Genomic DNA, 13308 nt, shown 5'->3' with positions numbered 1-13308 from the left:
TTCCTGATAAATAGTGGTACATTTGCTCGAATCAGACTTTTGAACACTTAATAGAAGTCCTCACTAATACATGCCAGATACACAACATTCAGGATATGATTCATAGAGCAGGGTTACATTAAAACAAGAAACCGCTGCTAAATCAATCCTCATTCACACAGATGATTCGGAACGGAAGTTTGTAATGGGTTAGGGTTAGGGTCAGGTGATGTCATTTTCAAGTTAGTATGACATCACCAGTTCAACAAATAAGAAACGTCCAGTTAACTTGTTTTTTTGGTTCGGGACAGGGTTGATGTTTTCGGTGTTTGGTGACAAGGGGAAACAGTCAACATGATGCAATGAAAGAAAACATTGTTCTTATTTCGGTAAAAACTGTCGCATTAAGCCCAGTTCAGACCAAAGATCAAAGAGGCATTCGCAAGGACAGCTACGTGTCTGGTCCCGATTTCCAACAGCTGACGTAGCCACGACAACAAGCGACGCATCCGGCTAATGGTCACCAGTTAACAAGGTCACGAGTTGAACTTAATAATAATAATAATAAATGAAATTTATATAGCGCTTAATATGGTAGGCCTACTCTAAGACGCTTTAAAACACCACACCAAGTGCCACCGCAATTTCGCAACATGCTTTCTTCTTGCTGTCCCTGTTGCTATACCCCTTTCTGCCAACGTCGTAAAGGACATGTTGCTCCTCCAGCAAGCGAATTAAATTCCCCTCCCTCTCCTCGGACCAGAAGTCTGCCATCTTCGGATGGTGGAGTGGACAGTACGGTACCGGGACGGAGTAAAGCCGTGACGTACAAGTTCTGTGCTGTGATTGGCTGAAGAGAAATAGTTAAATCGCCGTGTTCTAATCTCTGGCAACTCCTTGCAACTCCTTGCAACGACCCGTTCACACCGCCCCTGCGACATTCTAAAACCGTCTCGTTGCAAGTCGTTGCAAGGTGAATCTTAGGTCTGAACTGGGCTTTAGTTGTAAAGATTGCGCAGGCTACGATGGTAGTGATGTAGATCCAGCAGTACCTTAACTTCAAGCCCCCCCACTGCCCTACTTGGTCTCAATAGTCCTGCTGCAGTCCAGTTCCGGTCCCCCGGTCTTGTTTCGGACCCAGGAGACGGGGACCCAGTGGGGCTCGGTCCCCCCTCCCAGTTCTAGGTCCTGACCCAGGAGACGGGGACCCAGTGGGGCTCGGTCGTTACCCGCTCCAGCAGGCCCTGCAGCTCCAGCAAGGCCCCGGCGGGCTCCTCCTTCACCAGGACGTAGTCCACCCAGTGGCCGTGGAGATCGTCCATCTGCTCAGCCGACTGCCTCATCTCCTCCAGGTCCTCCTCCTGGGGGACAGGTCAGAGGGTAAGACATGGTGGGGATAGCCACACGGGTGAGACATGGGGGGCACTGACCACGGGGTGAGACATGGGGGACAGAGACACGGGGTGAGAAATGGGGGGCACTGACCACGGGGTGAGACATGGGGGACACTGACCATGGGGTGAGACATGGGGGACAGAGACACGGGGTGAGACATGAGGGGACACAGACCATGGGGTGAGACATGGGGGACAGAGACACGGGGTGAGACATGGTGGACACTGACCATGGGGTGAGACGTGGGGGACACTGACCACGGGGTGAGACCTGGCAGACACTGACCACGGGGTGAGACATGGGGGGACACTGACTACGGGGTGAGACATGAGGGGACACTGACCATGGGGTGAGACATGGGGGACAGAGACACGGGTTGAGACATGGGGGGACACACATGGGGTGAGACATGGGGGACAGACACATGGGGGACACTGACCATGGGGTGAGACATGGGGGACAGACACACGGGGTGAGACATGGTGGACACTGACTAGGGGGTGAGACATGGCGGACACTGACCATGGGGCGAGACATGGGGGGACACTGACCACGGGGCCAGATCCTTATTGAATTGACATGAATATGATTAAGTAATAAAGTAAAATAATGCAGCATGTGTCCCAAACGTTATTCCGAACGTTGTAATGGCCTGGAGAATCGAGTTCAAACTAATATTGTACGTCATGTCGTCAGGTGACAGATAATGCCTTCATGCATTTACTTTCTGGTGGCTGTTGAAGGATATTGCACAGATGGATATTGCACAGATACATCTTACTATGAAACTACTTCTTTGAGTTTAACTCCCGCTGCATCAGCAATCGGCTAGTTGGCAAACATCAGGGTGAGTAGAAAGGGACATTTGTTTACAGACCCGCCGTGGTTTAATTAGCAGCTTGGAAACATAGATCTGTGATATCGTCGGAGTAATCGTTTATACACTTTATGGTCGGAGTGCTAGCTTGTGGAGATTGACATGACAGGGGCTGATTGACATCGGAGGGTTAGTCAGTTTTAAGGCTGCCAGCCATGTATTAAGGGCTGGTTTCCTATTCAAAGGTAGCCTGTGGAAATGTATGATTACCCCAGCTGCCTTGGCCCTATATAATTCATTACTGCAGCCAGGGGCAATGCAATAAGATGATCCTCCTGTAGACCTGGTTGTTTGCTTTTCCGTAGCCATTTCAGCGAGCCTCAGAGCCTGACAAATTACCTGCTATGGCTGCTAGAGCCACAGAGTAGTAGGTTACCATGCCAGTGACGTAGCTGATTGTTGAAATCCAACATGGCGGCGCCCTGTAACTCTTTCACCGTACAATTTAATCCCCTTTAGCAAGTTCAGCCGTTTTTTGTTGTTGTACCAATGAGAAGGCAGACAATGCATCTGTTATATCATCCAAACTTTCAAATTTCAGTTCAGTTAATCTTTAAGGGCTCCCCAGGACTAGATAGTGCCCCCTCTGGATCCTCGACCCACCGTGATGGTGGTGCTTAGCGAGGAGGTGGAGCCCAGACGCCTGCAGTGGCTGCTGGGAACCCGCGGCCTCACAAACACCACGTAGGGCCTGAACTCGGCCGTGCGAAGGCTTTTCAGCGCCTGGGAGAGAGAATAAAACACATGATTAAGAACGCGTAGCGCTAGGTCAAATAACAAACTTATGTTTATGACACACACAGTTGGCATTGACTTATGTATACATACACTAAAGATGTGTTTTAGTGTCTGTTTTCGAGTAATTGTCATTAATTTAACAAAATGTCGAATGCCTTTAGTTGAAATACAGCTTCAGCTCTATCATCAACCATATCAACCATCTCAAACGAAAACCAAGCTGTACCGGATCCCTTATCCATTTAAAAAGCTGTTAATTTACATATCAGCAACATGTTTTCGACCGTAAATCAAACCCCTCGCCACTAGAGGACGCTGTCCCGTGCGCGCTCACTTCGGCATGCACGTCCACCAGGCAAACTTTGCTGCGGTCCAGCACGCTGCGGATGGATTCCAGGCTGGTGCCGTAAAGGTTGTCCTTGTACTCGCCAAACTCGATGAACCTGGGGAGGAACGTTGTGATCACATGCTTCATTACACCACCTGGTTATTTGTTTTGTGTAACAGTGGTCATACAGCGCGGTTCGGTCCTGCACACGCCCGGACTCCCATTACATCAGCTATCATCATGATCTCTATAGTAATGCTAGTATAGTAACACAATCAAACATGGCCGATAGCATGAAAAAAATAACACATTTTGTTTCATAGCCCGTTTTCCTCCTTCCTCTTGCTGTTGTTCAGTTCCAGCTGTCTCCACGAAAAGACTGTTGCATTTCAAATACAAAATATACAGGCCTAATTAGGCCTCTGCACGCGATCTCTTTTCGCGTTGCCTGGGCCGCTGTCACGGTGCCCGCAGTTTTTTGACCATTCATTCATTCATTCACGGGGCACGGCGGGAGACGCGGGGGTGCAGTGGCCGCGCTCACGGTGCCCACGGTTCCCGGGACGCGGCGCCCACGGTTCCCGGGCCATTCTTTCATTCGGCCCTCACCTTAATAAACAAGGCCTCATAATTGAAAGTGTAGCTTATTGTCTGCCCTTGCTTTGGGTTGTAACCAGTACCGCGGGAAGTGGTACTGAGACTATTCCTGACACTCCTCTGCCCCGCTGTGTTCGCTCTGGCTGTGGTCGCTCCGCACTGTTTCGGCCCGTGGCAAAGTTAGTCATCCTCGCTGCTGTCCAAAGCATTTTGAGACGCAGCATTTATTTAATGCTCATATGACCTAGTGCTGAAAAAAGTTATATGAAAAAGTGTGAGGGGAGCGGTGGTGCGCTAAACTTGTTCTGTGAGCAGCTGGATGTGAACCATGGTGTGAACACAACGATTGATTTTCGACTGTGCGAGCATGCACTGGTGTAAATTGAGCTGCACTGTATGGCGACACATTAGTGCCATAATTCACTAATGTGATAAAAGATGCATTCGGGCGTATTATATTATTCCACACGCGTAGATATGAACTGCGAGTGCGCAAATGATCTCTGCGCGCGCGCAAATTACCTCTGCGCACGCAAAACAGCCTCTCGCACGCACAAATTACCTCAGCGCGCAAAACAGCCTCTCGCGCAAGATGTTTTTACGCTCGCTCGAATTTAATTTTGGCACTATGGGGGAGGGAACCAAGGCAGGGCGGTCTTTCCTATGATTGGCCGTTTCTGAAGCGCGATATTTGATTGACAGCCCTCCTCAGCCTTCTTCTCATTCAATTCTGAATTTTACAGTAAATGGCTGAAACGATAGTTACGTATTGTAACTCTAGATTCTATGAGTATAGGCGCAGCCTTTTAAGGCTATCGCTATTGGGTTATCCCTAGGCGTGAGCCGTAGCACTGAAAAATTTGTAATCCCCAACCACCAACAGCGTGGGCCTCAAATACGTCCGCGTGCGGCGTGCCTCAACGACGTCCGCATTTCACAGATATAGTCGGGCGCCGGCGGACGTTCTGCTCCCAATAAACAGCTTTTCTTCAGCTATTTAAAGGACAATGAGGCTGACACTTAAAAGGCTGCGCCTATACTCATAGAATCTGGAGTTACAATACGTAACTATCGTTTCAGCCATTTACTGTACAATTCAGAATTGAATGAGAGGAGGGCTGTTAATCAAATATCGCGCTTCAGAAACGGCCAATCATAGGAAAGCCCGCCCTGCCTTGGTTCCCTCCCCATAGTGCCAAAATTAAATTCGAGCGAGCGTAAAAACATCTTTCGCGAGAGGCTGTTTTGCGCGCACAGAGGTAATTTGCGCGCGCGCAGAGATCATTTGCGCGCGAGCAGTTAATATCTACGCGTGTGGAATAATATAATACGCCCGAATGCATCTTTTATCACATTAGTGAATTATGGCACTAATGTGTCGCCATAGCACTGCCATATATCTTTTTTATCAATGTAGCGAGTTGCGAGTCTAGTGCAGGCTGAGGTTTTTTTTCTGCTGAGAATACGTTCCCGCGGCTATGGTTGTATCTGTTCCTTTTAGCAACGATAAAGGAGGTAGTTAAGAATGGGGTTTCATCTTGTGTGTTTAAATGACTTCCTTCAATTTGTCTTCTCTCCCTGTCTTTCTTCACCTTATCTTCTGAGAGCCAGACTTCAATTTATTTAACTGTCTTCAATTTATTTAACTGTGGCTGTAACATATTGCCGCATCTCCATCCAGGTAAAAAAGTTCACCGTAAGAAGTCACAGCAGTCTTTGCTTTTTATTACAAATTTATTAAACTAATACTCTAAGATCGTATTTAGATTGATATTCATCATGACATTTCGTGATGTTGTTAAACTATTTGAACAACAATCAAAAAATACGAAAATAAATAATAACTAGAACTGCAAGCAGTTATGCAGGGGTCCAAGAAGTGTGCATTTCGCCGGCACAACGCGACAAGAAATGTGCATTTCGCCGGCACAATGCGAAGAATGTGTTCAAAACGCTACCCTGAACCTGTGGATACAAAGGATTTGACTGTGTTAGGAGTAGCGGGAAGTCAGTGTAGCGTTTTCGCGGCGAAATTTTGTAGAAGATATACAATTTCCTCGTTTATTGCGCCCCCTAATGGCGAAATTTTCGAAATTTTTATCGAACGACATTAAGGTTAGCACCAACATGTGTGTACAATTTGGACTCGAATCCGATGTCTAATTTTTGTTTTTTGTGGATTTTTGATTTTCCACGTCAAATTTTGCTAATAACCAATATTCAAAACGCTACCGTTTCGTCGTCGAAAGTCGGATCAAAAAACTGTCTATCATTTCTTTGCTGTGTGCGTCTGAGATGTCGTGTGCAAAGTTTGGTGTTGATTGGTCAAGAAATGTGGGAGGAGTAGGGAAAAAACAGTTTTGCGGTTTTCGCGATTTATGCGTAAAAATATTCAATAGACGCAAATGGGCGTGGCCTAGGCCAAAAGATGCAGCGACTCCAGTGCATCTGTGTGTACACGTTTTTGGACCTGGGAGGTTCGGTGTGGGAGTTAAGCCCCAAACGTGTTTCTCTCTTGGTATAGCGCCACCTAGTGGCCGGCATGTCTGGATTTGGTTATCTGAGTAGCGTGCCGGTACTGGTTCTAGTCATGCAATTGGCGCGTGTGCACCCATTTACGGTTTGGGCTGTAGTCCAACAAGTACGGGGGGAAGAATAATAATAGGAAAAATCCTTACAAAAACAATAGGGATCCAACCTGTTGGCTTGGACCCCTAATAATTGAAACTTCCCATGGACCCCCTCTGCCTTGGGCCCCCCCAAGCATATCCCCCCTTACAGCCCCAGTCCGTCGGCCCTGGGTATGCCCACTGTGCTTAGCCAACATTAGGCCCATGATTTTGTAGCGAAGTATTATCCATGCTGTTGCATGTCCTTTCTACTAGATGGCAATAAGATTCTAAAGCTGGGGGGCTTTTGAAGTGAGTTTCGGAGCTTGAGTCCCGAAAGCCACCCCCAAGCTCGCGCCTGTTGCGTATTGTATCCTGCCCTGCCTATGAAATTGTATTTCTTTAGCTCAAATCGTTATTGCAGGAATGCGATGTCCTGCATACTACAGTGAGGGTTGCAGTGCGCCCTTACACTGAATCCCCTGCCCCTTCCCTTGTCTGTTCAATTGGGGAACATGTTTTGTTTCATTTTCCTTGTTTCGTATATTTTAATTTATTAAGGGTGCCACCAGAGGGCGCCTCAGACACATATGCCGCCCTAGGCGATCGCCTACGCCGACCGCCGGCCCTGCTCAGAATGCACCATGTTGGACGTTAGAAACCCTCACTTGTTGTTCTGCACGTCGAGCTCGAAGGCGGCCTTGGTGATGAAGTGGTACTCTACGCCCTCACGCTCCTGGCTCTTCCTCGCCCGCGTTGTGTCTGCCGACGCCGTACAGACACCAGGAAACAAAAGGAAATACACATTTCTGGTTGCTGATGCTCCGCCCCCCGGCACTGTGGGCCCTGGCCCATGGCTCAACCGCACAGTGGGCCTCCCCGCGCCACGGGCCCCGCCCCACCGTGAGCCACGGCGCGGTAGGGCCCGTGGCGTGGCGGACCCCACCGTGAGCCACAGCCGGTGGGGCCCGCCGCGCCACAGGCCCCAGGCCCCAGGCCCCAGGCCTCTGCTTGCGGGATGCCTGGGGCCACATCCTGCGTGTCATCAGGCATCAATTGAGGAGTCAAATCCCTGCGGGCTAGGATTAACGGGCAGCCCAAAAGGTTTTACCAATACAGCGGTACTCTGATACACAGGGCTGTGTCAATGTATCAACTGCGTCTCCGCCCCCTTACTGTTGAGGGGTTTGAAAGCTAAGAGTGAAATCATCCACCAATGGCTCAGTCAACAGTTATTATTCTGGGAACTTCAGAATATTCTGAGGAAAATCTGGGAAATCAAACTGCCAATCAAGTTATGTCTTTAGTAAATGGACTGCATTTATATAGCGCTTCTTCTGTACCCAGTGGCCACCCAAAGTGCTTTACAATATTGCCTCACAATCACCCATTCATACACACATTCACACACCGGCAGCGGAGTCAGCCATGCAAAGGCGACAGACAGCTGGTCGGGAGCAGTTAGGGTTAGGTGCCTTGCCCAGGGACACTTCGACACTCTGAGCTAGGAGGAGCCGGGGATTGAACTAGCAACCTTGCGGTTACCAGCCAACCCGCTCTACCTCCTGAGCTACACTCCATATTTAAATACATGTAGTGTTATAAATAAACATGTAGGTATTCTGAATACCATTTGGAAAGTTCACTGTTAGAAAGCGCAGTACAAACTCCATGAAATCGGTCGGACAGTAGTACTCACGAGGCACAGCCAGACCGTAATGTCTGGGGTTCTCCGCTATAACCTTCTGCTTGAGCTCATTGATCCGGGCCCCGAGGGATCCTGAGGGCCACAACACACAGGTAGACACACAGTGAGTCAGCACACAAGGTTTAAAAATACTACTGACGCATGACTTTATTTTCAAGTAAATGTCTGAAAGACTAAATGAGGTCACAATGGAGCTGTGACATTACGAGGTAAACTGAGGATATTGAGGTTCGACCCCCAGAGGGACCCTAGACCTCCTACCGATTAGCACGATGAGCCGCGCCCGTTCCCCGCGCCGCGGCTGGTACCGCGTCACTTCCTCGTAGATCAGGAAGTCTGTGTGGGCATCGGGCGAGCGGGGGTCTACCGGGGAGCCCCCCTGTCGGTCCCTCTTGAGACGGAAGCTCCTCCGCAGGCCGGCTGCCGTTAGAAGAGGATCGGAGGGCAGGGTTCAGAAAGGGTTGAAGCAAGCAAATGTACGCCAAAACAAATCTAATAGAAATACCAGAAGCTGTCAAAAAACAATAACAGCAGAAAAAAACACCAACAGACCTGACATTTGTCACCAATATTGCAAAGAAAAGACAAACTGAAAGCAACCAAATAGGCACACTAACAAACGGCAGCGGTAGAAAGGTCACTGAACAGTACCTGAGTAAAAATCCCATGAGAAGGCATTGCCGCAGGAGACGGAGGCCTTATTGGTGGGAGAAACTACAGCTAATGTTAGCGGGCCGCTCAGCGCTACAGCGCTCCACCACAACAAAGAGCTAGGCTGAAAGACATGCATTACTGCCTCTACCTTCTCAACATAATGACTGGAGCATGTAGCATGATTACACGCCTGTAGCATGTAGCATGATGACATGCCTGTAGCATGTAGCATGATGAGGTGCCTGAGGCACGATGACATGCCTGTAGCATGTAGCACAATGACATGCCTGTAGGATGTAGCACAATTACATGCCTGTAGCATGTAGCACGATGACATGCCTGTAGCATGTAGCACGATGACATGCCTGTAGCACGATGACACGCCTGTACCAGGGACCGCCTTCATTCCAACATGTCCCCACTCCGACATTGATGTCTAATTGTGAGAGTGGCGGCACTTCCATTGTTTTCAAACGTCCCACCACTCCGACAACTTCTGTTTCCATTGTCAGAGTGGCGGTACTTAACCTTATTTCAAACGTCCTGCCACTCCGACATGAGGTCATTAATATAAATTTCATTACTATTATCATTGTCTCATCTCATTTTCGTCCGCTTATCCGGGGTCGGGTTGCGGGGGGAGCAGCTCAAGCAGGGGGCCCCAGACTTCCCTTTCCCGGGCCACATTGACCAACTCTGACGGGGGGATCCCGAGGCGTTCCCAGGCCAGTGTTGAGATAATCTCTCCACCTAGTCCTGGGTCTTCCCCGAGGTCTCCTCCCCACTGGACGTGCCTGAAACACCTCCCAAGGAAGGCGCCCAGTGGGCATCCTTACCAGATGCCCGAACCACCTCAGCTGACTCCTTTCTAAGTAAAGGAGCAGCGGCTCTAATCCGAGTTCCTCACGGATGGCTGAGCTTCTCACCCTATCCCTAGGGGAGACGCCAGCCACCCTTCTGAGAAAACTCATCTCGGCCGCTTGTACCCGCGATCTCGTCCTTTCGGTCATCACCCAGCCCTCATGACCATAGGTGAGGATAGGAACGAAGATCGACCGGTAGATCGAGAGCTTTGCCTTGCAGCTCACCTCTCTTTTCGTTACAACGGTGCGGTAAAGCGAACGCAATACCGCCCCCGCTGCTCCGATTCTCACGGTCCATAGTACCCTCACTCACGAACAAAACCCCGAGGTACTTGAACTCCTTCACTTGGGCTAAGGACTCATTTCCTACCCGGAGTAAGCAATCGGTTTCCTGCTAAGAGTCATGGCCTCAGATTTAGCGGTGCTGATCCTCATCCCAGTCGCTTCACACTCGGCCGCCAGCCGATCCAGTGAGTGCTGAAGGTCACAGGCCGATGATCCAATGAGGACCACATCATCTGCAAAAAGCAGTGACGATATCCTCAGACCACCGAACTGCAACCCCTCCCCACCACGACTACGCCTCGATATCCTGTCCATGTATATCACAAACAGGATTGTTGACAAGGCGCAGCCCTGGCGGAGACCAGCACCCACTGAGAACGAAACTGACTGGCTGCCGAGGACGCGAACACAGCTCTCGCTTTGGGAGTACAGGGATTGGATGGCCCTGAGGATAGACCCCCTTACCCCATACTCCCGCAGCACCTCCCACAGTTTCTCCCGGGGGACCCGGTCATACGCCTTCTCCAGATCCACAAAACACATGTAGACCGGATGGGTATACTCCCAGGCCCCCTCCAGGATCCCTGCGAGAGTGAAGAGCTGGTCCGTAGTTCCACGTCCGGGGCGAAAACCGCATAGTTCCTCTTCAATCTGAGGTTCGACGATCGGCCGAACCCTCCTTTCCAGCACCTTGGAGTAGACTTTACCAGGGAGGCTGAGAAGTGTGATACCCCGGTAATTGGCACACACTCTCTGGTCCCCCTTTTTGAACAGGGGAACCACCACCCCGGTTTGCCACTCCTTTGGCACTGTACCCGACTCCCACGCGATGTTGAATAGGCGTGTCAACCATGACAGCCCCTCAACACCCAGAGCCTTTAGCATTTCTGGCTGGATCTCATCAATCCCTGGGGCTTTGCCACTGCGGAGATGTTTGAATACCTCAGTGACCTCCACCAGGGAAATTGACGAGGAAACACCATCAACCTCGAGCTCTGCCTCCAACATAGAGGGCGTGTTATTCGGATTCAGGAGTTCCTCAAAGTGTTCCTTCCAACGTCCGACGACCTCCTCAGTTGAGGTCAACAGAGTCCCATCCTTACTGTACACAGCTTGGATGGTTCCCCGTTTCCCCCTACTGAGGTGCCGGATAGTCTTCCAGAAACACTTTGGTGCCGACGGAAAGTCCTTCTCCATGGCCTCTCCGAACTTCTCCCACACCCGCTGCTTAGCCTCATTGTCATTGTACTTTAATTAATTAATTCATGCGCTCTAGTGTCCTACACTGGCAACCCTCATTCGTTGTGGATATTTGGCCCAAGACATAAGGCCCTTTTCCAGTCTATCCCAAAATCCCCACTGACCCAATTCTTGCTTGGACTTTTCGATTCTGTTTCTTAATGTTGGGACTGATGGACAATGTACTCTGGGGGTTATTTGAACATTCATTGTGAGGTGGTTTACTGTAAAAGGAGCTTCAGAAATCATTCTTGCGCACTGAGGCCATTAATTAAGGGAATGCTGAGAGAATGCTGTAGAGTCGAGAAAAATAAGACAAAATATGAAAACATGTTATGTGCATCTAACAACTGCACGCAGGCCTATGGCACGAGAAAAAATAAAACTGTCGTTAATCTGTGGTTCAATCAATTTCACCTTACCGGCTGTTCTGAGCATCTCTGAGGTTGGGGGATATTGTTTAACAGTCGATGTTTAAAGGATTTTCTTTCTATGGGCAAAATATTTTTTTTTTTATTGCTCCCCTTCGAGAATTTGTTTGAAAAGGGCTGGGTCTAGGCTATATTCTCGCCTCTCTCTTTTGTAAAGGGCATTGTATTGCCTTTGAGCCGATATGAAGTAAACTGCGCCCATTCCTTGATTTGTTCTGTCGCGGCACTCCAAACAATTAAATTTGTTCCAATGTTCGTCCAATCCACTCAAATAGTGGCCCTGCATTGAGTTTAAATCCAACACTAAGAAATAAATTGTTGTTTCATAGATTATTTAAATGTTCCCATTCTTTGAAACCTTTCATACCAGGCATGTTAAATAAGTGCACGCCCTGCCACTCGTAACACACTTATAAAATGCAGTCGTCAATTGATGGAATGGGTTATTTCGTACATCATCACAACCAACATTTGGAATTAATGAAATAAATGACAGACAGATAATACTGAAATAATTCATGAACTACTGCTCTGAACCTCAAATTCTGAAAGTAGTAATTTAGAGAAGTGATGGCTACTTTTTGTATATATAGCCAACAACATGCCTGTATCATGATGACTTGTCTTTAGCATGTAGCACGATGCTGGGCTGTGGCATGTAGCACGATGACACACCTGTAGCATGTAGCACGATGACATGCCTGTAGCATATAGCATGATAACATGCCTGTAGCAAGATGACATGCCTGTAGCATTTAGCATGCTTATAGCCAATAACACGCCTGTAGCTCGATGACACGCCTGTAGCATTAAGCACAAAGATTTGCTCGTATCACGTAGCATGACACACCTCTAGCCTATAGCATGACACGCTTGCAGTATGGAGTGCGACGACACGCCTGTAACATGGTGTGAGTTAAAAGCTAAATGAGCTGCAGTGAGCTAGGATGAGCTGTAGCATGAAACACCATGTCAGAATGACTACAGTTTACTGTAACCTTGTACCACAGCTGTACAACTATGTACTGTATAAATGAACATACTCAATATGCAATAATAGATAAAAACATTGCAATACAAAATGCAATGAGCATTGTTTTTTTGCCCAGAAATGATTAAAATCAAACCTAAACAATGAACAACAAATATGTCGGAGCTTGTGGCCCAAATCCATCCCACAGCAAACAATCAGTCTCTGGATGGTGGGTGACAAGCTTGTTGATGCTATCAATCATTTATACACACAATAATACATCTCAGGTTTAAATGATAGCCGTGACACAGTGTAGCAGGGATTCACAGAGCATTCATCCATTCCTTCTTTGAATTAATCAAATTATGAACAAATATCGAAAGTGGCAAAATTAATCAATCAACTATTTTAATTAGCATATCTGTGAATTAATCAATCAACCATAAATGAATTCATTCCTCACCTATGTCCTGACCCCGGTCACTGTCACAGTCTTCTGTAGGGAGGCAAGGGGAGAGGTTAGGGGGGAGGAGGGAGGGACAATGGGAGGAGTGATGGGGATGATTGTGTTCATTGTCACGGGTTCGATGGTGGAATGGATGAGAGAGGTCCATGCATGTAATCCTGTATGA

At 48.4% G+C, this 13308-nt stretch overlaps 1 protein-coding gene across 1 annotated transcript in view; it reads right to left on the bottom strand.

Moving 5' to 3' along the window:
• Positions 1-1159: 1159 nt before the first annotated feature.
• Positions 1160-13308, bottom strand: part of LOC130371371 (MAGUK p55 subfamily member 3-like) — a 37704-nt gene continuing 25555 nt past the window's right edge. The window contains exons 12-19 of the mRNA XM_056577134.1: positions 13140-13172; positions 8883-8951; positions 8493-8651; positions 8223-8303; positions 7192-7285; positions 3324-3432; positions 2855-2974; positions 1160-1340 (exon numbers count right to left, since the gene is read on the bottom strand). Coding sequence (XP_056433109.1) covers positions 1161-1340; positions 2855-2974; positions 3324-3432; positions 7192-7285; positions 8223-8303; positions 8493-8651; positions 8883-8951; positions 13140-13172 — 845 coding nt within the window. The 3' untranslated portion in view covers position 1160. The remainder of the gene's footprint in view (positions 1341-2854; positions 2975-3323; positions 3433-7191; positions 7286-8222; positions 8304-8492; positions 8652-8882; positions 8952-13139; positions 13173-13308) is intronic.

Source organism: Gadus chalcogrammus, chromosome 18, assembly GCF_026213295.1.
Source record: "Gadus chalcogrammus isolate NIFS_2021 chromosome 18, NIFS_Gcha_1.0, whole genome shotgun sequence".
Classification (NCBI taxonomy): Eukaryota; Metazoa; Chordata; class Actinopteri; order Gadiformes; family Gadidae; genus Gadus; species Gadus chalcogrammus.
Note: the sequence above shows the minus strand (reverse complement) of the source record. Positions and strands in the feature narration are given on the sequence as shown.